Below are 24,401 nucleotides of genomic sequence, written 5' to 3'. Positions count from 1 at the left end.
CAGCTGTGTCTCAGGAAAAATCTCCTCTGCAGAACAAGCATTGTAGTATCACACTGCTATTGTCCTTGGTGTTCAAACTGAGCAGCAGGATTTTCAGAGCAAGACAATCTCAGTTTCTCAAGAGGCTCAGAAATTCCCACAATGTGTTTTTAAAGAATCAAGTGAAAATAAGAAATAATCTTATTAAATGCAGCCCAAAACTGGAACAAGTTACTAAAAGATGGAGAATCAGCTCTTCTTTGTAAATCAGGGAATGCTACACCACATGCCTCTGCTCGGCATCTATTTGGAGGTGCATTTTTGTGATGTTAAAGGAGGCAGGGGACACCTGGAGAGCAGGATCAGCCTTTCAGAGCTACCCAGGGCAAGCACAGCACTCAGGGAAAACTGAAGATGCTGGGACATCTCAGCTCCCAGCCTCACACCCCAGGGTGTGTCCAGACCCTTCTGCTCTGACAAACCTGAAAAGAGGCAAAGCCCATAACAGAAACCCAAACCCTGCAAACACCAATTTCAAATGCTACCAAAAGATTTTTGGAAGATCAGAGGGGGTGGGAAGGGGTCGGTAATCGAAGCATTTGGGTTTTGTTGGCAGGAGGAAAGGGACAGCTTGGATTCAGCACACAGAACTTGGCAAGCCATGGCAGAGAGCCTGGGGAACTGCAGGGAACTACTCACAGCCGTCAAGAGCTTCCCCTCGTTCTTCTGCACGTGGACGATGGCACCGCGCACCACGGAGAACAGGCTGAGCAGGACGTGCTCCATGTCATAGATGCCGTGCATGCCTCTGGTCAGCCCCTCCAGAGACCCAATGTACTCCTTCCAGAGGTGATGGATCTCCAGGACACCCGCCAGGCATCCCTGCATCACCGCCCCGCAGTAACCGGCGCAGGGCTTGGCCAGGAGCAGCCCCTGGCAGTGGGAGCAGAACCACATCTTCAGCAGCGCCCGCCCGCAGTCCTTGCTGAACTTCAGGTGGTCAGTAGTGTTTATCACCTCGATCCCCAGGTTCAGAGCCTGCAGAAAGACTCGTGTGGCCTGCAGGGACTTGGACACCTGCGTCATCATCGTCTTCGGGTAGTTCCCAAAGACTTTGAGGTCCCTCCTGGCCACTCGCAGACATTCCGTCATTTCCACAGAGGGATCGGGGAGGCCAGGGTTAATCAAGTGAGAGTAAACCAAAGGGAATAAACTGTCAAAAAATTCATTTATCATGTCATTGACACTGATGTCAGAGCCCAATATGTACAGTGAGATATCAGTAAAAAGTTCTCCAACAAATTTAAGAGCCCTGGGGCCCATGCTCTGGTAGTAGGTCCTAAACATGCTGTTGGTGAAGTTTCTCGCATGTCGCACTACAATTTCGAAGGCTTCTGCAAAACAGAACAAAAAAAAAAAAGTCATTAAGAGTTGTTGAGCTCAGAAACAGGGAGGATAATGTTCTACCACATCACTTCTGCCAGGGCTGGCCCCATCCTGCCTGCCTTGGGTCAAACACCTGCTGGCAGCTGTGCCTGCTGCAAAACACCAGCATCAGCAATTTCCAGGGGAAATGCATAAATTCTTTAAACAGAAGCTACATTTCAAAATGGCAAAAAAAACCCCTATGATCTAGTTAACATTTCAGCTTTTAAAGAAAATATTGATTCAAGTAAAGGGCTAGACTACAATTTCTTTCTCTTCCCCCTTTCATAGTGATTTGAAATTAACAGGAATTCTATCTCCAGACTTAATTTAAGGCAGAGATAAATGTTTGACAAACTGTACAGTGTTTAAAATCAGGAAACAGTAAAAGCTGACATTCCATTATGAAAAGGAAAATATTTATAGGAGTTTATTCATAGACAGTATTCTGACTCACCCCCCAGCAGATACCCTGCACCAAGTGTCCCCAAAGCACTGGAAAAGCCCCCTCAGTGCTGCAGTTTCCCCAAATGCACCAGGCTCACTTCTGCTGCAGATCCAATGTTTCATCTGCCCTGGGTGTGAGCTGCTCCGTTGTCCAAAGCGATGCTGAGAGCCAGTGGTGCCATGTCCACCCGTGGGTGCCCAGCCAGGAACACTCTCACTCATATCAGGCTGTCCCACCAAATTCAAGTTTTAGACAGAGCCTGTCATTTTGCTAGGAAAAACCATGGTGCATTTTCCCATCTCTACCTTCAAAGACTTTAGGACTTTCAGCCCACATCTCCTCCACAAGGTGAGCAGGGAAGCCCCCACAGCCACTGCACAGTTATTCCTCTAGTTACAGCCCTCCTCATCAGGAGGTTTCCAAAATATCCATACCCACTATATAAGGACAACGTACCTGCACACACCCCCTCCAGTTTGCATCTCAAAGCATTGGAAGGGGAGGTTATCAGTGCAAATTAAAGTCTTTTTCTTTGGCCAGCTTGCTCCACCAGCCCATGTCCTACCCTCCAGTGTGCTATTCATAAAATGCTAAAATTAATGAACAGCCTTTCAGTTCACAGGTCACTAACACCCCACGACGTAACTGCTCTCAACTCTGTCACTCTGGAAACACACATCCTGGCTCAATTTGCATGAAAATTATTCACATTCAATAATTAAAGGGAATGTTTAATTTTTAAAGCCGTAAGAGTTATTTCCCCCATTTGTTAAGGCTGGAATGCAGCTGAGCACAGCCTGACACATCTCCACAGGGGTTCAGTATCAACACTGTCACAAGCAATGTCAGGCCTTGCTGCTCGCCCTGCATAACCTCTTGCATTACTCAGGAGCTTTTAAGACCATCACATCTCCAGGGCTTCCAGCTCTTTCTGGAATAAGTGACCTATTCAGGGATGCCTGGAAGGACAGGGTGCTGTTGCTGCACCCCACCCCAGCACGCAGAAAGCTGTGATGGAAGCAGTGCTCAGAGCAGAAATTACTGATACACTTCTGCAAACAGTGTCTCCACATCCCATCTGGTGCCTGCACACCTCCCAGGCATGCTGCTGAAGCATTTTGTCCATAGCTCCAGACACTCACACCAGGACTGTCCTGGCAAGCCAGGAACAACCATCTGCACTCCCAGGCAACAGCAATCCTTCCTTCCTCACATCACAGACCGTGGGATGCAGCGGTGCAAGGACACAGGGCCCCTCTCTCCCTGCCTCCCTCGCCATGGCAGCCAGCATCCCTCTCCTCACCCCAGACAGAGGGTGGCAAAGCTCTCCAGGCAAGACAACAGCAAGTGTGACACAGACTGCGCTCTGCAAGCAGAGCAGTTGCACTATTGCACTATATGAAATGCTGGTTGCACTATTATTAAAACTTTTAAAACAAAAATAAGAAAAGTTTCTTTAAAGAGGGTACACTGATTACAAAACTTTTCCCCCCCCCTCTCTTTATTCTCAAGAACACCAGAATAGCTTTTGCCTCAAAAAGCACAAAGAACTTTTTGGACCAGTGTTTTTCTTTTGACAGCAGTGGAGACGGTGCCAGGATTTTCATGCTGTGCCTCACCATTCGCCTTTACCCTCTTCTGTTAGTTCCCTTCAGAAAAAGCCATCACTCTTCCGTTTTCTCACTCCTCTGTGCTTTGCCAGTTATCATCAGAGCCAAAAGACTCTTCGCTGATTAGAAAAATATTCCAAGCTCCTATGCAAACCTCCTACGGCGAGAAGGGCTTCAGAAAGGAATGGAGAACAGTGGCAGATCAGAAGAGCATGCACACACAGTCCCACTGCTTTAAAGGTCATGACATGCACATAATTTTTATCGTAATAACTGGCTGAGAGTGTCTATTTTATGCGCCTTGGAGCTTTTGCATATATCCATTAGAAAGCGCAACAGGGACTACAAAAGCATATGGAGACTCCTGCTGCCCTATTAATAGATGCAAGAAATAATAAAACTTGGTAAAAAAGAAGTCTTACACATCCAAAATCTCTCCCACCCAGCTCCCACAGTAGTTGCTTATTCTGAAATATTCCTCAGAGAGCACTGGCTGCGGGAATTGTAAATCCCCAGCTGCCAGCAGCTGCAGTGACCCTCAGCCAGGCTCTGAGTGCTTCAAAGGGGAGGAAACTTTGAGGGTCAGTCCCCTCTGCTCCCACGAGGGAGCCTCACAGGGACACAGGGGGATGCTGCATTACAGATGTGACACAGGCTTCTGATCCCCCATAAAATCCCACAGCGTGGAATTGCTGCTGGTAAAATCTCCCCCACTCCTAACACAGCATTATTGAAACTCGTTGCTGGAGAATAATTCAATCTTTTCTCTCTTCTTTTTTTTCTTTTTCTTTTTTTTTTTTTAATTTCAAGGATATTTTCAAAAGCTGCCATTTAAGGCAGCTGTCTTGCAGGGCTGGCTGAAGCAGTGCAAATACAAAGCAAAGCATCAGACTTGCCCCCAGCTTCAGCAAGCAAAACCACTGCACAGCTGAGCAGGGCTCACATTTTACAGTCCCCATCACTGTAAAGTAGACACACACATGCACACAGAGCAGAGTATAAGACATGTTCCTTTAAACACACTAGCAACAAAAGAGGCTCAGGATAATCTCCATCCTTTATTGGATGCTGGGAGAAATACAGGGACAAAGAATGAGGAAAAGGCAGATGTACTTAATGTCCTCAGTCTTTAGTAAAACCAGTTTTTCTCCAGGTACCCAGCACCCAGAACTGGAAGACAGGGACAGGGAGTAGAACAAAGTCCCCATAATCCAGGAGGAAATGGTCAGTGTTCCTCTGCACCACTTAGATACACACAAATGGGACTGGATGGGATCCACACAAGGGTGCTGAGGGAGCAGGCAGAAGAACTCATGAGTCCACTGTCCATCATTTACCCACAGTCCTGGCTAGCCAGAGAGGCCCCAAGTGACTGGAGGCTGACCACTGTGACAGTACCTGGGAGGGTGAGATCATCTTGAGTGCCATCACATGGTACGTACAAGACAACCAGGGCATCAGGCCCAGCCCACATGGATCCACGGTCCTGCTGGACCAATCTCATCTCCTACGATAAGATGAGCAGCTTGGTGAATCAAAGAAAGGCTGGAGATCTTGTCTACCAGGACTTTAGAAAGAACTTTGGCACAGTTTCCCTTTTTCACAGTTTTACAGCATTTCTCTTGGAGAAACAGTCTGCTTGTGGCTTAGACACCTGTCCAGGAAAGAGAAACCAAGGGAGCATTTGCAGGATGGGAGCCAGAGCATCCTCACCAATGAAGCACTGGTGCCCTGGTACTGCACATCTGTTGACTGCCTCAGTGAGGGGCAGTTTGTCAGGACTCCCAAAGGATGAATGGAACAGCTGAACCTACTCTAGACCACAGATATCAGTCACTAGTTGAAAAGCACGGGCTATTACTTATTTTTCAGGCTGGACTCTTGCTGAAGTACCTGGAAAGGAATTGCTGCCCGATTCCAGCAGCCAGAAGGGAAGATCTAAGCTCCTTTCAAAGTGCAAAAATTCCCCAGAACACAGCCCAGGGAGAGCTGCGTGGCCGCTGCAAACCGGCAATTAGAGAAAATAAATTGTAAAAAAGCATAACAGTGCCCTGAGTGGGGATTACTGGCAGGAGAGGGAAATGGCTGCGTTCTCAGCCCAGATAATAAGAGTCTGCTGCTTAGTAAAAATGCCAGCTTTCCTGAGAAAGCGCCTTGGCTCCTAAGCTGCAGCAAACTTCAAAGGGGTCGGCGGCGGGGCCGGAGGAGCTCTGGATTAACCTGCTGGCTGCCCCAGGCTGCAGGAGGCTCCAGCCCAGCCTGCCACTTGATGGGTTTATTTAAGAGATTATGTGATGTGGCCTGAGCCACAAGGAGCCAGTACAAATGACCCCAGCACGCCATTCCCATACAGCATCCCACGGGAGAGGAGACAGCCAAAACCTGATGGCAGCTGCAGAGCCGGGCAGGTACAGAGATGCACCTCCAGTGCCAAGCTCAGCAAGTGCTGCTTCACAAGCAGCTGAAGGTGTTTGGAAAGGTGAAACAAGGCCTGTCCTCGTTCTGCCTCCCATGCCAGCTCACCAAAGACCAGCACCACCTCCACACACCGCTGTGACCACCGGGAGGAGGGACAGGAGGGTCCACCGTGGCACCAGGATGTGCCACAGGCTTCATGCTGCCCCTCCAGTAATGTGCTGCTCTGGTTTTGCTGCAAAGACAAGCTTCCAGCAGGGACAGCTGCCCTTCTCTGGGTGTCACACAGCACAGCAGTCAAGTCCTCTTGGCCCAGCAAAGGTGAAGGAGCTGCACAGCAAAACCTGGTGCACCAGCAGCTCATCCACGGGCGCCTAGGAAGGGAACAAAGATAGGTGGAGGTGCAGGACTGTGCGACCCATGCACACCAAGGCATTAGAACTTCACCCACAACATTGATTTCCCTCTTTATTGACATCTAGACACATAAATCCTGCAACCACAAACTCTCTCTGAGCAGGGAAGCTCCCACCATGGCTACTCCCACTTACTCTGGGGAGCTGAGCTCACTCCCATTTGCACTTTTGCAAAGGATCGTTTGTGTACAAACTTGCCTCCCCACACATAGTGTTATCTTGACCACCAAGATATCTCTGCACAGTGGAGGAGCTACAGCCTTTGTTATTCCACTACCAAGAGCCAGTAACAGCAAGGCTCAGGGTTTTTTTGGAGGGGAAAACCAGGCAAGTAATTCTTGACAAGGTCATGGTATCACCACCATTTCCCTACGCCCTCAGAAACACCCAGGACCATCTCCTCCAGGAGTTTGTGGCAGAGTGGTGAATCCTCATGCACTATCCCAACTGTAAAATGAACAGAAAATTGATTTTCATGCAGCAGAAACCTCCCTTGAGGTCAACACAGATCACTGGCAGTCAGCTGAATTTCCCTCTGCAGATGATGATGTATTTTGTGATTTCCTGCACCTTCCCCAGGATGCTGCTGCTGGGGAGCATTACAGGCTGCAGATGTGGCACACAGTGAATCCCTGTCCTGCACATGGGATCATTTTAAAATCTTAGTAGCTCCACAAAATGCACTTTAAATGCCTTTTAGGTATGAAATTGCTCCTCCTCCCACAATCAATCTCATCTATGACGCAACTGCTCCAAGGCAGCAAGTGACCCAGCTCCTGAAGCTCAGTGAATTTGCTGAAGTCCCTCTTTTAGGCTTCAGTGGCTCTCCTCATGTCCCTGGGTTTGCCCCCCAGGCCTGTCCCTGGAGGGTCCCTGCTCACAGGCCTGACTCCAAACTCTCTGCACAAGGCATAGCAATAACTGCAGGGGTCAGAGAGCCTCTGCTCTGGCCACACTTCACCTGCCTTGGCTCCACCTGATCTCTGGCACCTCCCTGCTGATGGCAAAACTTCTCCCTTCACTTCTCAGGACACAAGTAACAAATCATCAGGAGAGAGCGCAGCACTGGAATCTCCCAGCCCACAGGAGACATTTTCACCCCGAGACAAAAGCATGGGTGTCCAGGCAGGACACTGGAAAATTAATCAGCTCATTAACCTGTTCCCAATGCAATCACTGCATTTCCTGCTGGCCCAAGGTTCCCAAACCTTTTAAAATCCCTTACATCTAAAAGCCAAAACTGCTCAGCCCCCCAGAACCACTACCAACCTTCATGGGCTGGAATTCAAATGTTCATCAAGGAAATGCAAACATTGGCTGTTTCTAAGTTCAACCAAGTATTTTCTGACCTGGCTCCTTCTGTGACACTGCTCAGAAGTGGCAAAAGAAGCCAGAGGAATCCTCATGTGAGTGAGCTCTAAAAAGAGGAAATGCTTCTTTAATATCTCCAATGAATCAGACAACTTCAGCCCCAGCACAACAGCCTGTGTTCCCAAAACACAACAGAGCTCACCAAGAGAGGAACAACTGTTTGCAATAACGGCCTGGCTGCCACAGGCACTACTGGTGAGATGAACCCCAAGTCGTTTTTCAAACAGCAGGTAATATTTATTTACCAACTTGGAAAAGGTTTGCAATATATGGAGCAGAAAGGAAACAAAATCTAAGAGAATTTCCCCTGGCAGCAATAAGAGCAGCCTCCAGATTTTTTCTGTTATGATTTACACTACTCTGCAAGTTTTTAACATTATCTGGAGACAAAAGCTCTTCTGAGCAGTATAATTACTTTTGTCTATGGCATTACAAAACCCATCAGATGGTGCCACTGCTGCTCTTAGAGGGTTTGTTTCACTGAGCACATTTGGGTTTAAAGCTTAGGAAATGCTTTTTTTCCAACTATGACACAGCCTTTTGGATTACTTTTACAATATTGTCACCATAAAAATTATGGTCTCAAGCTCACAAGCTTATGAGATTAGCTTCAAAGCATTAGTAATAAAAAGTAGAACAATTCTGTTATTCTGTCTTCTTAATTTTAAGCCATCGAGGCTTGCACTTTCTATCTTTGCTCCATCACCACCAGTTCAAGGGAGCAAAGGTCCAGTCTTTAAATGAGACAAAGCTTCTTCCAGCTCCATGGCCACTGACTTCACTCCCACAGGAGCCAAGTTTCCAAGCCAGTGTTGCTCACCAGCCAACGCCAAATCCTTATGCTTTTATCAGAAAAGCATCCTCTCCTAATTATCTGGTTCTATCCAAACTCCAAAGTCATTTATTTTTAATTGTTCAGCTTATATAGCACCCTGGCAGTTTGAAATACACTCCCTGAAGTTTCTAATAAAAATACTGTATGATCCATCTCATTATACCCACTCAAACTGCCCTGAAAATACGCTCCTGTTCCAGTTCAGGTAACAGTCCAACTGTTACACCATTAGTCACACTGTGCTTCTCCCATTTAATATTTATATCCTGCACACAAAAACTTTGTTAATGCAGACAGCAGAGCTCACCAACACAAGCTGCCACCAGCCCAGAAGCAAGGAAACAAGAAATGTTGGTGCCCACAGCTCTCCATTTCCAACCAGCTCCTCACCTGGACCAGACCCTGCCTGGAGGGAGCTCAGTGCAGTGCTCTGTAGCCCACACAGGCACCCACAAGTCATGACAGCAAAAGGAAGGGTCAGGGGTGCTGGAATTGGGTACCAGGATGCCTTGAGAATTCCCAGAGACCCTTGGGAGTATCCAAGTCAACACAGGAAACCCACACTCCAGGGGTGAAAGTTAAAAAGTTAAAATAAAAACCCCAAAAATCTCACAGCAAGCACCTCACAAGAATGACTCTGCAGTAAAATCTTCTCTGGGGCTTCATGTTTGAACACGTGGCTTTGGTGTTTTTTATTAAATATTGGTGGCACATCCATTGTATAATTTGTTTTCCTGAGCATTAAGAAAGATAACGCTTTGTGCCATGACAGATGTGTGAATGCTTAACAGATTCCTGAAAATTTAATAAAGACAAAGTTAAAAATGCAAACAGTCAAGGCTGGTGCAAGTGGTGGGTGAACATGATTCTTTATCAAAATCAAAGGGCAAGAGGAATAAGGGCCTGGAGAAGCAGGCTCAAATCAAGCCCTGGGAGCACAAGCTGGAAAAGTTGAGAGAGAGGATTTAAGAGGCTTCTGCAGCTAAAAGGTTGCTCTGGTAGAGGTAAAGGTTGTCCTGTAACTTGTCAGATGAAAGATAAACTTCTCTCCATGCCCTCCATGCCTTCATCCTGATGCCGAAACCCTCATAAGGCCTGGGGTTCAAGTTCACCTTCCCCATTTTTTTCTCCTAAATACTCATTTTCTTTGCTCCTAGACTCTCTTACCTCTCCAATTTGCTCCATCTACAACTCTTAAGTCAGGTGCTCAGCCTAGCACAGTAGGAATGGCTACAAAAACCTTGGGAAAAAGACCTCTCTGCCCTGGGTAACTGAGCAGATATCTCAGACCCAAACATTTTATCACAGCAAAAGCACATCTAGGATTGTTTTGTTTTCATTTTTAAACTCAAAGCACATTCCCCCCACCCCAAAAAACCCACACCAAAATAAAACCACACCAAACCAAACAAAAAACCCTAACAAAACAAAACAAAGAAATAAAACAACAACTACAAAACAATAAAACCCCATTACTTGGCCACCCACACAGCCTTATTTTACTAATTGGAGGCTGCAACATCCACCTAATGGTGTTATCAAGATATCAAAAAGCAGAATACCTCTTCCAAGATGAATGACAAGCCACACATATCAAGCAGAGGGCAAGGGATTTCATGCACTCCCACCCAAATTTACAAACCAAGCATTTCTAAAAACCAGGACACCAGTTTGCATAGTTCTTCCATTTATTTTAAACTAAAAGTTACAAGCAACTTCTGAAAAAATGCAAGCCTAGCAAATTCCTTTATTCATCAGAATAAATGAAGATAAAGCAAGCCACCAGGTCAAGTTGAGCTTGTATTCAAAAAGTCAAAAAAAATTCTTTGGAAGTACATTGGTCTCAGTAACTTTAGAGCAAGGCAGATCTGAGACAGGCTTTCCAGGCTCCCTTTCATTCCAGAGGGCTTCTATCAGCCTGTTAAGTCTCCAACAGTGGAGAGTCGACTATTTATTTAAGCAGCAAATTCCTTCCTTAATAATCTCTCCTGGCCAAATTCTCTTTAAAGTTATCTCAGCTGTCTGATGAAAAGCAAATGGCAGAAGATCAGTTCTTGATCCCTATAGTAAAACACAGGACTTGGACTTATTTCAGGGCACCTGTTGACCATTTTTTAGTCACTCCAGCCCCTTTATTTCCATTATCAGTTTCCTACCTGTGCTGGCAGAACTTGGGAAAGCCATTTACTCATTGACATCGTAACAACCAACACCGGTGTAACTCTTCCCCCCAAGGAGTGACTGTTTCCAAGAACAACCTCCAGCTTCTCAAAAGCAATTCAGTGATTTTCAAGCTAGTTTTGTCTCAAGACACTTTAGAGGAAGACAGAGGTTTCCAACATGGTAAAAAGACGTGTGCAACCAGCCACCCCAATGCTCCCTGCAGCACCTGACCCACTGAGCACATGCAGAATATTTTAGCAGCATCTTCTCGACAGGGAGTAAGATACCCAACCCCTTCCTGACTGAAACACCACAGGGGCTGACACAGGACACCACAGGCACAGCAGCACCCCTGTAACAGGGCTCAGGGCACACCAGGCACACAAACCCCAAGCAACATCTCCAGCACTAAAAAAAAAAATAAGAAAAAAAGAAGACCTAACTATGGCCCCGGGTTCCAGCCTTAGCGCTTTCCAAAAACTAGACTCACTTCTTCTCCTCCTTCCTCTGTGGTACCTTGAGTGGAGCCCCCAAAAACAGCAGTGCTTTTGCTGGGGGAGGTTGGGTATTGTTTTGTTTGTTTGTGGGGGAGGGTGGTTTGATGGGGTTTTGGGTTGGGTTTTTTGGGGGTTCTCTTTGTTTGTTTGAGTGGGGGTTGTTTGCTTGGCTTTTTCAGGGGGTTGTTGGTTTTGGGGGTTCTTTTGTGGGTTCTCTTTGTTTGATAGTTTTGACTTTGTTTTCTAAGTTGGAGCATGGGCAGGTCCCAGCCCAGGGAGGAAGAGGAAGGTGGGACATCACATCTGGTGGCACCAGCCGAGCCCACGGCTGGTCCATGCCCAGATTTCCACATGGATCCTGCATCCTGCTTATCCTGGCTCAAAGCCCTGGTTTGATTAACACTCATTTTACATGGAAGATGTTTTATCATCTCCTCATTCCCCCCCGTGAGAGCAAGGCAACCATTGGAACTGGAGCACGAGATGATAATTTGGCTCTCAAGAGCAAGACTCACAACCACAGCTGCCAGGAATCGATCGGAGGCTCCACTGCCTGCTCCAGAGAGGCTTTCCTTCAAGAACATGAATAATCCTCTGCAAAGTAATGGCACTATTCATCTCTGGAAAGTTCCTAACAGGCTTAAATTCCTTGCTGAACACAGGGGCCACGTGTTCAGCTGTGTTCCCAGTAAATTAAAATTCAACTTGTTCTTTTTCTGAAGAGGAGAATGGAGAGTATTGATTGATAAATTTACCAAAAGTTTTATGGCAGCTGCTTTTCTCAGTATTGCAGCAACCACTGCTCAGACATGGTTTAACGGATAATCTCCAGATCAATATAACTTTTGATTTATAAATAATGCTAACAAAAGGAGCAAGGACAAATACGCCTGGGAAAAAAATAAACAGCTTTTCCAAAGGGTACTTTCATCCTAGTCCTCTCAAAATAAAGATCATGTATTTCAAAGGCTGCATGTGGAAACCAACACAGAATATATTACCTCCTAAGCTGAAGGTTCACCTTCGTCATTACACTGTTCTGACTTGTTGTTCTGCAGCTCCTGGCACATGTGACCCTCTTGGTGGCATTTGTTGAGTATTAGCTGCTCATCATTTCCCCTTTTTACCAAGGAAATGTTTACCAAAATGCCCTTTTTACCAAGGAAAAGTTACCACCCAGAGAGACCTCCTGTCTGAACATTTCCACACAAGCTCTATGTCCATACTTCAAATGTTATATCTACTATGGAGTCTTTCCTAGGTATGATAAACATAGGTCAGAAAAGACTGTAAATCCTGACTTTTTTTTCCAATTACTGTGCAAGTTAAAATGATGCCACCACAAATAGGTTGCAAGAGATATGCTGGAAGATCTATTAACTCACTGTAAATCTATTTAAGTTGGGAATTCATGCCTTGCAGAATTTTACCATTAGTCCTGTGAATTAGTTTATTACTTGACAGGGAGGGCAGAGCCCACGAGGGTCATTTCAAAGACATTCTGCACCATGGCCTGTCTAAAATGGGCCCTCTGCAGGTATTTAATGTGTTAGTGAGCCTTTGAGTAAGTGCTTGCACACTTCCCTCTACAGCCATCCTCCATTGAATAAGGCATCACCTTTTCCTAAACTTTCACATTGCTTCTCCTCCCATCCATAATCTCCTCTTCCAGCAGAAGCACTGACATATTTGAGAGGTTTTAACAATTTAGGTACAATTATTCAGTTGCTTTGGGAATCAACACCTGATTTTTTTATATCCATGGAGAAAAACCAAGGGGGAAAAGAGTTCAGGCTCAAATATAGATAATTCTGATCCAAAGACAACTGCCTTTCCCCACCCCAAGCCTACCACTGTGTCTGCCAGAAGAACACTTCCCTTGGAAAAGCCATTTTTCTTTCACTTCTTGTCAAGAACCAAAAATTTCATTTCCTGTCATGTTTGCACTTAACTGACTAGCTCAAGCCCATCAGATATGGATCCTTTTTGATAACAAAAGAGTGGGAGTTTTAACAACCTCTAGAAATGAAAAAGCAGAGCAAACCCATTTTCCATACACTCTCTGAACTCATCATTTCCTCCTTGTGGGAGGTGGTGGAGGCTGCATCCCTGAAGTGTTAAAAGATGCATGGACATGATACCTGGGGACATGGTTTAGTGATGAACACGGAGGTGTTGGGTTAATAGTAAAACTCAATGATCCTGGAAGTCTTTTCAGACCTTAATTATTCTGTGATCTGAGCTCAAACCTCCCTTGCCCAAGACAGAGCTGAGCTCCAGCAGCATGCAGCACCATGGCATGGAGAAGACCCCTGGGAAGAGACAAGGACAGACCTGTGTGCTTGTGTCTGGCACCAGGAAAAATATTCAGCTCCCAAACATAGGCAAAGAGAGGTGAGCATCCTCTTTGCAGACAGTATCCCATATTTATATCAAAGTCCATTTTCCTGTTTGAAATAAATAGCATTCTACAAACATTCTTGTTTTTCTCCAAGGTTTCCAGATTTTCACACAAGAAGACCCAAAGACCTTGGAAGGCGATTTCCCAAGGACCTTCCTGAAGGTCCCTCAGAACCCTGAGCCAGGACAAGAAGAGCAGAGCTCCAGGGCAGTTTGGCCACAGTTGATGGGCAGTCCACACTTCCATCCCTGAGCCCTCAACAGAGGGACCTTTGGAGGCTGGGAAAGAGCTGGAGCCAACAGAAGAGCAACAATTCCCTAGGGCATCCCTGCATCCCCAAAAACATTTCTGGAAAACACTTAACCTCAGTCAGGTTGCAGCACTGTGGTTACCCTCCCCATGTGCCTCTCCATTACAAACACTTCACAGATTCCCTGGAACCTGAAGGCAGCTGAAAGCAGGTGAACAAAGCTGAGACAGGCTCTCAGCAGGCTCATGGAGGCTCAGTCCATGGCTCAGTGAAAAGCTGACGGCGATCAGACAGGACGGACTCGCTCCATTGCTGCCACTTCTCCCCAGACTCGGTCCATTCACTGCGACAGATTTTGGAAAAGCTCCTCCTGATGTCCAGAAGCAGCAGCTCAGAGCAGGCCCCCACAGACAGGGACCCAGTCCTTGTCTAAAGGCTCCAGAGTGGGACATGAAACACCCCTTTGATTTCCCCTCGCACACAGCAGCGGCTCCGCTATTGCTGAGCCCGAGGCTGCGCTGCAAACCTCCCTCCTCCTCCTCCTCCTCGTTTGGCAGCATTTTACACACTCAAGAAACCCAAAGTGTAACGAAACCACAGTGGCAAAACTCAAACTGGCAATGGAAAAAGCAGTTCCTGGCCAGGGTGGCTGTGCAGGGAGTGTGTTAAAAGCCTTCTGGAACAAGAGCCATTAAAATCTGCAAACATGCAGCTCTGCTGAACTGCCCCAGACACCAACCCCCCCTCTGCCCAGACAAAGGGCCCATGGACGCCAGGGCTGCAGAATCTCCCTATAAACACTTTCATTTTAAGCCAGTTTAACTGGGAAAAGGTCAACACGAGTAACAGCACAACATGTGTTATCAGTTAAACAAAGTTAGCAGCTATCAGTTAAACAAAGACCACTTAGACAAGCCAAAGCAAAGATCCTCTGTATTCCAGGCACCCAGATGAATCTCTAATACCCTACTAAGCCTCTGTGTTTTATGTGCAGTCTCCATGAAGTCTGCACTGGGCGTTTTTAATTGCACATGAATGAATTAACCATCGTTACCCATGAATTAAACAAGCTACAACTTTAAAAAAGAAAGGGTAACAATATAAAATGCTGGAAGTGTCATCTACGTCTCTGCTGCCCAGAGCCACTGCTCTGCTCCTGATTTGCCATCATCAAGCGCTACCTAAATTATCATCCAATTTGTATATACAGTCAATAGTGTATTTTTCTTCCCCAAAAAGATCAAATAGAGATACATATTAAACTGACCTTTAATAAGAATGATTGCTTTTTGCAAGGTGAATATTTTCATACCTTATCATTTCAGGGATATAAATACCATCTGGGTTCCAATTAGCACACTCCCCACTTCAATAAGTGACATTTGTAGCAAAGTTTCACTTTTGAAAAAGGCTGAATCTATTCCCAACCACTGGAATATCTCTCAGAGCTTGCACAATCTGTTGTTTTCCTGCAGCCCCAGCTTTGGACAGAGCAGATTACATAAAGACCTCAGTTTACAATTAAAAACCAAAACAATCCAGCCCTTGCTGCTGTGGGAAAAAGCTTGAAACTGTGACCTGTAGTGCTGGCAGACAAGAAAAGTAAATTAAGGAAAACCTCACAGTGTATCATTTTCCAAACTTACCAATTTTAATGCCGATCATATTGTTCTTAGGGCTTTAATCATGATTTTGTAATGCCTCGAGGTTATGGGAACTGAAAACCACATGCTTCCACTCAAGTGAGACAGCAAAACATTTTGCAAATTCATCTTTCCGATGAAGATGCTCATGTTCCAGCCTAATCTTTACTTCCCTGCTAAAACAAAAATATACCCAAATCTCCCAAAGACTGACTAGCTTAAGATATGGTGCCATGAAACCCCTGAGCATTTTTACTCCTTTTCTATCCAGAGCATCAGTGTAACCCTACCCTGATTTGAGGGAGTCCCAGCCTTTACCTTTATACATTAACAAAGCCAACCACTTCTAAAACACGGGCATCTTACCCCTCCCCATTTCCCAGGCTGACACCCCATTTATCCCCAGACCTGATGGGCAGTATATAAGCACAAGATGCCATTCCAAACAGCCACAAACCACAAATGATTCCTCCCAGATGCAGCACTGGAAATTCAGACGCGTTTTCCCCGGGGGCTGAGCGGCACCAGAGCCAGAACCCTGCAGGGGCTGGGGCTCCCACCCTGCCCAGCACCGGGGGGTGATGGCACCCCCAGAGCCCACCACATTCCAGTGTTCGCCTCCAGAGCTGGGAAAGGAAAATTTGGGAGAAAAAGCTAATTTCCTTTGCTCCTGAATGAATTATTAGCTACAGTTCCTCTCCTAAAACAAAGCATTTCTGTTGGCTTAAGCAGCATGAAAGCAATGCAAACTGAACAGGGAAAAAAAATAAAAATAGTCAGCAAGTGGCATGTTCGTGTTTAGCAGTGCCAGTACATTGACCCTCATACAGGAGGGGGGGGAAAAACAGAAGAAAAAGAGTATTACAGGAAATGTTGAGGGCTTGTCTCTGAGCTTTGCCACCCTCACTTAACAAACAGAACATCATTTTGATTCCTTGCTGTTTCTTGTGAAAGGGGACTGGGAGTCCTCACAGCTGGTTTCTCAGCACATGCATCTCAGTTTTTCTCTCAATCAAGAAAGCAAAGTAGACAGCAACATCAACTAGATGATAGGAAAAAAAAAAAAAAAGTAGAGAGGCAGAAGCTAAATTGTTTCTTGTCCTTTGCGTTCCAGTGCAAGCCCACTCCTGCATTAGTCCACTCTTCTTCCAGCCCAGGCCTGAAGTCTTAAAACCCTGTCTGCAGAGAGAATTAGGCTGTATTTATTGCAAACACCTCCTCTGGACACTTGTAAAGCAATCTGAGAGCACCTAATGGATTTAGGATTTAGCTAAATTGGTGAAACACAATAAAGAGATTAAGAACACAGTCAATCACAAGCAATTGAATTAGCACATCCTTTAAAAGCATCAGCAAGGTCCAGGAGTAACTACGAAGCAGGGAAAAAGTGGAGCAGAAATGCAGGGCAGAGAATGGGGTTTCCTCCAGCAGATTGTGGGGAAAGTCTCCATGATCTGCAGGGGCAGGGACACAGAGCTCTCCATTTCTAACACAGAAAACCCTCGGCACGAGAAAGCAGCTGGTGCAAGCTCATCTGTAGAAATGAACTCACGTTACTACTGGCCATTTAACTTTGGGAAATGTATTCAAAAAGAATGAACAAGTTTAAAATAGCACATTGCTGGATGCAGACCCATTCCCATGGGTGACCATCCACATGGATACCTTCAGGATCCAGCCAAGACCTTATAGGATCATCTCAGCCTCACTTGACCTCACTACATCTCTGACTCAAATGGTGTCACAAAAAAAACCATTACATGTGGCTGTGTCCAAGAGTTTCATGTGCTCCAAATGTGCAAGGTCTTTTTGGAGTGTGGCAAGGCACATTTTTCCTTTGATTTTACTTAGATATTTCCATGTGTTTCCCTGAGTCCTCTTTCCCTCCATCTGCAGCATGCTCCACTGGAGGATGCAGGGGAGCAGATTGCACACCAGCCTCTCTCCCTGCTGGCACTTCTTCTCCAGCTGGGCTGAGACATGGTAGAGGGAGGTCTTTGGGCAGTAGAAATTGAATCAGCCCAAGGAAGTTACAGCAACAACTCCATCAGCTCTCAAATGGCTCCACCTTGCACTGGCTGCAGCATCTTCCAGCCTAACTCCCAAGAAAAGGCTCATGAACAGATTTATCATAAAACAGTCTTCTTTGCAGTCCAGAAAATAACATGAACCATATTCTGGTTTCATGTTCACAGAGTCTCCACAGAGGAGCAGAGCCAGTCTGTTCTTACCGTCCTATCAACCACATTCCTTCCTGCAAGATTTGTTTCCAAGCAAACAGAAACACTGATAACCTTCCTGCTAATGACCTGAACCTGCACATCTTCAGCTCAAACAAGTCCTACACTATCTCTCTTAGTCCTCAGAACATACTTTCATTTCAGAAGAAGACATCCTTATTCCTCAGTCTCAGAATAACTCTTCTTCAAACAAGTTGCAATAAAAGGTTTCCCCCCAGTTCCAGTATGATGTGAGAACGCAAGTATCCAAATATTTTGGCTGTTGGAATTATTTAATGATAGCCTAGCTTATTGCTTCATCTTGTATCAAACTTAGTGAGGCTTCCAGGCATTTACACCGCCAGCAGAACTTCCCTTACTGTAAAATCTTTTTTATTGACAATTCAATCATGTCAGGTTTGGAACAGCAGACGCACTGATTTGATCAGCTATCATTGGATTTACAATATATAAATGACAGCATCATATCTGCCCCACGTCGCAAGCAGCTGCCTTTTATCGATTTATATTCTACTAGCAAGGAAGAAAAATTGCAGCACAATGTAGTGGTATAGTCTCAGATCAATACCAATTTTTTTCTTAATGACACGAAGGCCAAGATAAGGACAGCATAAGTCAAAGCCAGACAGATCAAATTTCCCCGATATCCCTTTCAATTACTGAGGAACATGCGCAGGGATATGTAACATTAAAGCTAAGGGGAACATTATCAAAACGCTTTCAAATTACAACAGGCTTACAAGGTTGCCTAACGTCCCCACAGTCCCTGGGAATCATGATGGAGAACCCTGGGCTGCCCAGCTCCATCAGCCCAGCGTGCTGCCCTGGAGCCTGAAGGCTGAGGCTTCCCTGGAGGATGTGCAAGACCAGCTCTGGCCCCACATGGAAAGGGACTCTGCTCTGGTACTGAAAGTCAGTAACAGTCGTGGTTCCTGATATCTGCTCCCTGGCCACAGCTCTGGCAGTGCCCAGGGTACCAGGGTGTGGCACGGGGGCCCTGGTGCCACTAACACGTTACCAAAGAATGGGGCAAAAAAAGCAGCAAATTTGTGTATCTGTGTCCTCTCCTCCGGATAGCCCAGAGGCAGCAGTGATGGTCCTCAGTGCCACCTCCCCACCCCTCAGCAAGCAGTGCCCCTACTCCCCTGGCATCACCCCCAGGTGAGTGCAGGTTTACATCCTGTCCCACGCTTGGTCCCAGCCAGCCTGATCCCACAGCCCTTGCTGGGTCACAGCCTGGCAGCAGGAGGAGCCCACCTGAGGATGTGCTCCTCTTGCCAGCACCCTGCACAGCCCAGGCTGGCTCCACGTGGTCCAGGCACACCTCCAGCTGCTGCAGGGAGCACCAGCTCAGGCTCCAGGATTGGCACTCTGAGATAACGTGTCCCTCTTTGAGACTCCAACTCATCAATAATAGAAAACTCCTAATTATTCCACTAGTGCAAGTATTTCATAAATCCAGTTGTTGCTTAATGAGAAGTTATGAGCAAGCACTTTCTTCATTAACTCTTCTGCAAGATACAGAGACAGAAACTTCCCAACCCAAACCCTCCATGCTCAGGCAGCTTAAATTCCCATTTTTAATTGGCAGCTGGAAAGCAGCACTGTCATGATTTATACCTCTTCTGTACTCCAAGTTTTGATAATTACAAGTTCTGCATGACTTGTGATTAATCTATTTGCACTGTATGAATTACGAATCCAAACACGTTTGGAAATGAAAATTCATGTGCTGGCTCAAATGCAGGCGATGTGACAGTGAAGTGACAAAGTCAAACCGGCCCAAGGCTGTGGCTGAAACAACAGTGCCCAGGACCAGCCCTGAAAACTAGCTTGGGATATAAAAAAAGGCAGTTAAGTTTTTTCCCTCCTCACTTCTTTTCTGGAGGCAGAAAATGGCAGAAGTGCTTAGATAATAATTAATTTATATGACCTTGCTGTGTGTGCATTCCTCAGCTCTTTAAAATGCATTTAGAGCAGCCGGTGTAAAAAGCCATTGAGCCAAGAGTGTGCACAGGCACACGGTTCGAGAGGTGACACAAATTTAAAAGATAAGTGGGAGGAAATCAAATGGTTCCATCTGATTATTCCCACAAAATTAAATGCCCCTCGCCTAAGTGCTGCTGTTGGTGGCAGTGACCTCACACACGGGCCTGAGCACTCCAGGAAGGCAGGAGCAGCTCCTGGCCACAGAGGTGACCAGCCCTGGGGCACCTGGGTGGCAGGGCCAGGATGGCCAGAGAGGGACAGGGAGCACTCAGTGCACTGATAGAGCAGAGTCCCTGCAGGCACAGAGCTCCTGGTGCTCCCACACTGCTCAATATTCCCAGCCAAGCACACACAGCAGCTCAGACCCCTGCAGGGGGTGACCCAACACGGCATTTCACAGCTCAACGTGGACATCACTGATCTGCTCCCTGTGCTGTTCTATGTACCACAGTCTGCAACACCAAGGCTTCCAAAGACACACAGGAAACAGGGATCAGGAGACACCAACATTCTTCCCCAAAACCCCAGAAACAGGTCCCTAAGTTCTTGTGGCAGGTGTACTTAAGCCAGTTGTGTAGTGACTAGCTGTATGTACAGATTCACTGTCTCATTCACATCTTTTCCAGAGCTCTAATTGGTTTACATGGTCTATAAAATAAGGCTCATTTGAATATATTATTTGTCTCAATTTTATAAATCTCCATGGCAATTTCACACCTTGAGTAGATGTGACCCAGCCTCAGCACTCACCATCTGCCCACCTGGAGACTACAGACCCCCATTTCCTACTTCTTTTTCAGAGAACAATTTCACATTTGGGTTAACTCTGGGACTTTTTTCCTCCCCTGCATTTCAAGATCATTACAATCCATCCTATAAATCAGCCTGTCCTTTTAGTGTAATTATTCTGAAAAAAATGTCATGTAGCTGTGAAACTTTTCACTCAACAGTGGCCATGCTCCAAAAGCAACTGGAAAAATATTACTTCCACTCTGAAAAACAAACATTGATTTTTAATTGCCTGAAAGGATGAGACAATTTCCAATTCTGTTGAGAGATTACTTCTTTGGGATAAATATTTATTGATACCTACATCTCACCTACTTAGTCATTTACTTTCTTAAAAATATGCACATTTTAAAACGGGTTTACTTTTTCTGCCATCATAAAAAATGCAGGCTGCATTTCTCATTCATGAGGGTTTCATTTTTAATCTGCCATCTCAGACAGGTTCAGGCTGCATTTCTGGCGAGGACAGGCATGAGAAAAATAAAACTTTACTTTTAGAAGACTGAAAAAAGCTGAAATAAACTCTCAATCTCCCCACGTGTTTGCCTCAGAGAATCCCAGAAGTCCTTGTGGCAGCAGATACAATTTGATGTTCCTACCAGGTCCTTGAGTCTCATTGTTCCCAGAGCACATTAACTTGACATTTAGAGATACTGGTTTTTAAAGCCACTTGAACGTTGGGTTCCTGATTATTTCTGGTCTTCAGAGCAGTAAGAGGAGCAAGGGTGGTAATTAATGTCTCCCCCATCAGAGAAAAAATAAAAATTCAACCTCGTATTTTGTAGCCTTCCTTTCCCTGGAAGGCTACAAAACACACCCCACAAACAGAGACAGAGCGAGGACCAGCGCTGTGCTACATCAGACAGCCTGGATGGAGCCTGCTCCAGGATTTCTGGGGACACCTTTCATGCAGAGCACACTGCCTTGGGCTCCACTGCTGGCCAACTCAACGCACCTTCTAGTTAAAGCTCTGCTAAGTGGCACAAGAACCACCAACTGAGCATCTCAGCAGGAGCTCTGGCATCAGCTGGACAAGGAAGGAGCCCAGCCCAGCACTGTGACATGCTTGAGCCTGTTATTTTTAAAGGATTTGTCCATTTTCTGGAACTGCTGCCCCCCACCACCAAGAAAACAAGTTATGCCCCATTTACTACCCTCAAGAGAGCAGTCAAGAATGTGCTGTGCCAGCTGAGGGCAAAATGATGCCACCCATGGAAGGCTGAGAGAGAATTTACTCGTGCACAGAGCAGTTAATTCCCACAGGATTGCACTGCAGGAAGAGCTGATGGCTTATTAAAAGTTTTCACATGATTTCTGGAATCTAGCTTTACTCCCCAGGCACCCCATACCAAAGTATTATAGATTAAAGTTACAGCTAAAAGAATTTATTAACAAATAAAACAGCATTAAAACAACTAATAGCATATTGCAAGAGTCCTGGCTGCCTGATGATAATATAAAAATCCCTCGGTGTGGAAGGCACAAAGTGCAAGTTGGGACAGTTGCTTGGGGCCGAGCCAAGTCTCGGATACATCCTCAGTATCTCTGCCAGGACTTCAGCCCATTAAACTCAGAGCTCAGTTCCCAACCTACGTCCATCACAGGGCATCTGTGACTGCCAGCATCAGTGCAGGAGAGGCCAGAAATCATCCTTACTGACTCATGCAGGAAGATCTGCTTGATGCTGCCCAGTTGCATCCTTATCCTCTCCCCATCCTGCCTCCCTGTGCTGGTAAAAGCAAGTCCACCTGCCCAAGATCACCCACCTTTCTGCCCATCCCTACCATGTGCTGTTTCTGTACCTCTCTCAAGGGCTCAGTTCAGAAGCAATGCAGAAGACTCTGCCATGAGGAATAAGAAGAGTGTCTTATGCTCTGGCAAAAATAAAGAAAAAAGGAGGAAAAGAAGTGTGGTTCCTGTGTTGATACAGGTCTCAGGCACCACTCGTGCAGTTGGCTTTGACTGCTTTGTTGTCAGGACTTTCTGAACAGGATGGTGACTCAACACCACAGGTGGCAACTGCAGATCTATTGCATTGAAAAATTAATGTTTCGCAGTCTTGCAGGAAAGATGCCAGGGGGATTTTATCCAAGAATGCCCTAATAAGCTGCTAAGAAGAATGCTGGAAACCTGCCTTGGTAAGAATCTCTTCCTCAGCTCTCCACAAGGAGTTTGTGGATCAAAGGGATCCTCAGTGTTGTCGTACAAAGTGATCTTTAATACCCTTCTGGCTGCAAAAGAGACCTTCAAGCAGATAAGCCAATACCTCACATCCATTAACTGCTGTGGGGTGTGTCCAAAACTCTCCATCCTGCAGCTGGTAAGAGCAACAGAAAGGAGGCACAACATCAGAGCAGCCCCCACAAGGGACTGGACAGAGTGAGGTAAAGCAGCAGGCCAGCAACTTTTAGTCAGTTATTGCTAACACTGGGACAACTTTGCTTTTTTAAATTTGTTAACTTTTTTAATTTCTGGACTGTTGTGCTATACAGCACATCTGTCCCTCTCCAGTACCCACATCCTGTCCCCTGGGACACCTCCAGGTTAGCAAAGGACCAGACAAGAACCACCAAGGTGTCTTCAACAAAGAGGTGAGGACATGAGAAGAGCAAGACAGCAATGGGTGGGTGCAGGGCAGAGGAGAGCAAGGGAAGGACCAGCAGCAGGAGCTCTGTGACACCTGTAATTGCAACTGTTCATTGTTTTCTCTGCTTTCAGAAAGAGCTGTACCAGAAACTTTTACATGAGGGATACTAATTTCTGGTTTGTAGTCCTGACTGACAGCTGAGCCCAAAAAGCCTAATACAGCAACAGGCACATGCTCTAACGAGTCCATCCGGCTGCGCCTGGGGAGAAGGAAATTTCCTCCCTTTGCATCCTTTGCAGAATGAGGCATGAGTAGCCTTCACTCCTATCTGCACACACGACTCTGCTCACAGCTAGTTAAACAGCATCATTCCTAATTCAGGCACACGCATGAGGAGTGAAACAGATCCTGTGTGCAGAAAAGTGGTATTTACTGATGGAGATCATTTTTGCAGCTGATGGACTAGAACTGTTCCCACTGTGTGCTCTACTGCTGTACTACTGACAGAGCAGGCATTTTCCTCCTTTTCCTATATTTCCTCTAAATCCCAAACAGATGGTTTGTTGGACAGTTAGTCACCCGAATCTGCCACATTAGAAGCAACAGAATTTCAATCCAGCCCAGCAATCCACCTTGTCCTTTATAAGGCTTCTTTCAACAGACCCCCAGGATCCACCCCTAATACTGACAGGCGAGCAAGGCAAGACAGAAGAGCTGTCATAGATATCCACGGGGAAGAGTTATTCAGAAAGACAACATGCCTTCTTCACTTTAAAAAAAATAATGCACAAAACAGCAGTGAGCTCGTTCAGCCCAATAAACCCCATGTGCTGAGTTTCATCAGTACCTGCGAGTTCCCACAGACAGATCCTCTCCAAGGTATTTTCACACTTCAGATTTGTTTTCCTTTTAGGAAACAAGTGATTTAGGGCTAAAGCAGACGTTTGGCTGCCAGCATTGCTTCTGTGTTCTCCATTATCAGATTCAGACACATTTTTTTTTCTCACTGAGCTAAATGACAAACAGAATATCTGTGATTGCCAATACCCCATCAACTGGTACAAACACCCAGCACCACCCTCCAAAGGAATATGCTAATACCTGTCATTCAGCTGAGAAGAAAAAGGATCTAAAATGTTATTAAGGAAGAACAGGCCTGGCTCTTTGGAGGGGGGCTGAAGCCGATGACTGACAAACAGCCGGCTCCAGAAACACGTCGAACTTATCAAGACAAAATGTGTAATTGCACACACATGATGCCACATATGGGGCATTCCAGCACAGCAAGCCATCTGCAGGAAGGGAATATTTTAAAGTCACTCAGGAAAAAAAAAAAAAAAAAA

General features: G+C 45.9%; 1 protein-coding gene across 2 annotated transcripts in view; it reads right to left on the bottom strand.

Moving 5' to 3' along the window:
- GPC3 (glypican 3) overlaps positions 1-24,401 on the bottom strand; it is a 141,812-nt gene that overhangs the window by 76,068 nt on the left and 41,343 nt on the right. For both annotated transcript variants that reach the window (XM_015626879.1, XM_015626880.3), the window contains exon 3: positions 679-1,373. In XM_015626879.1, the coding sequence (XP_015482365.1) occupies positions 679-1,373 (695 nt within the window). The remainder of the gene's footprint in view (positions 1-678; positions 1,374-24,401) is intronic.

This window comes from Parus major, chromosome 4A, assembly GCF_001522545.3.
Source record: "Parus major isolate Abel chromosome 4A, Parus_major1.1, whole genome shotgun sequence".
In the NCBI taxonomy this organism is placed as follows: Eukaryota; Metazoa; Chordata; class Aves; order Passeriformes; family Paridae; genus Parus; species Parus major.
This window is presented reverse-complemented; position numbering and strand designations above follow the sequence as displayed.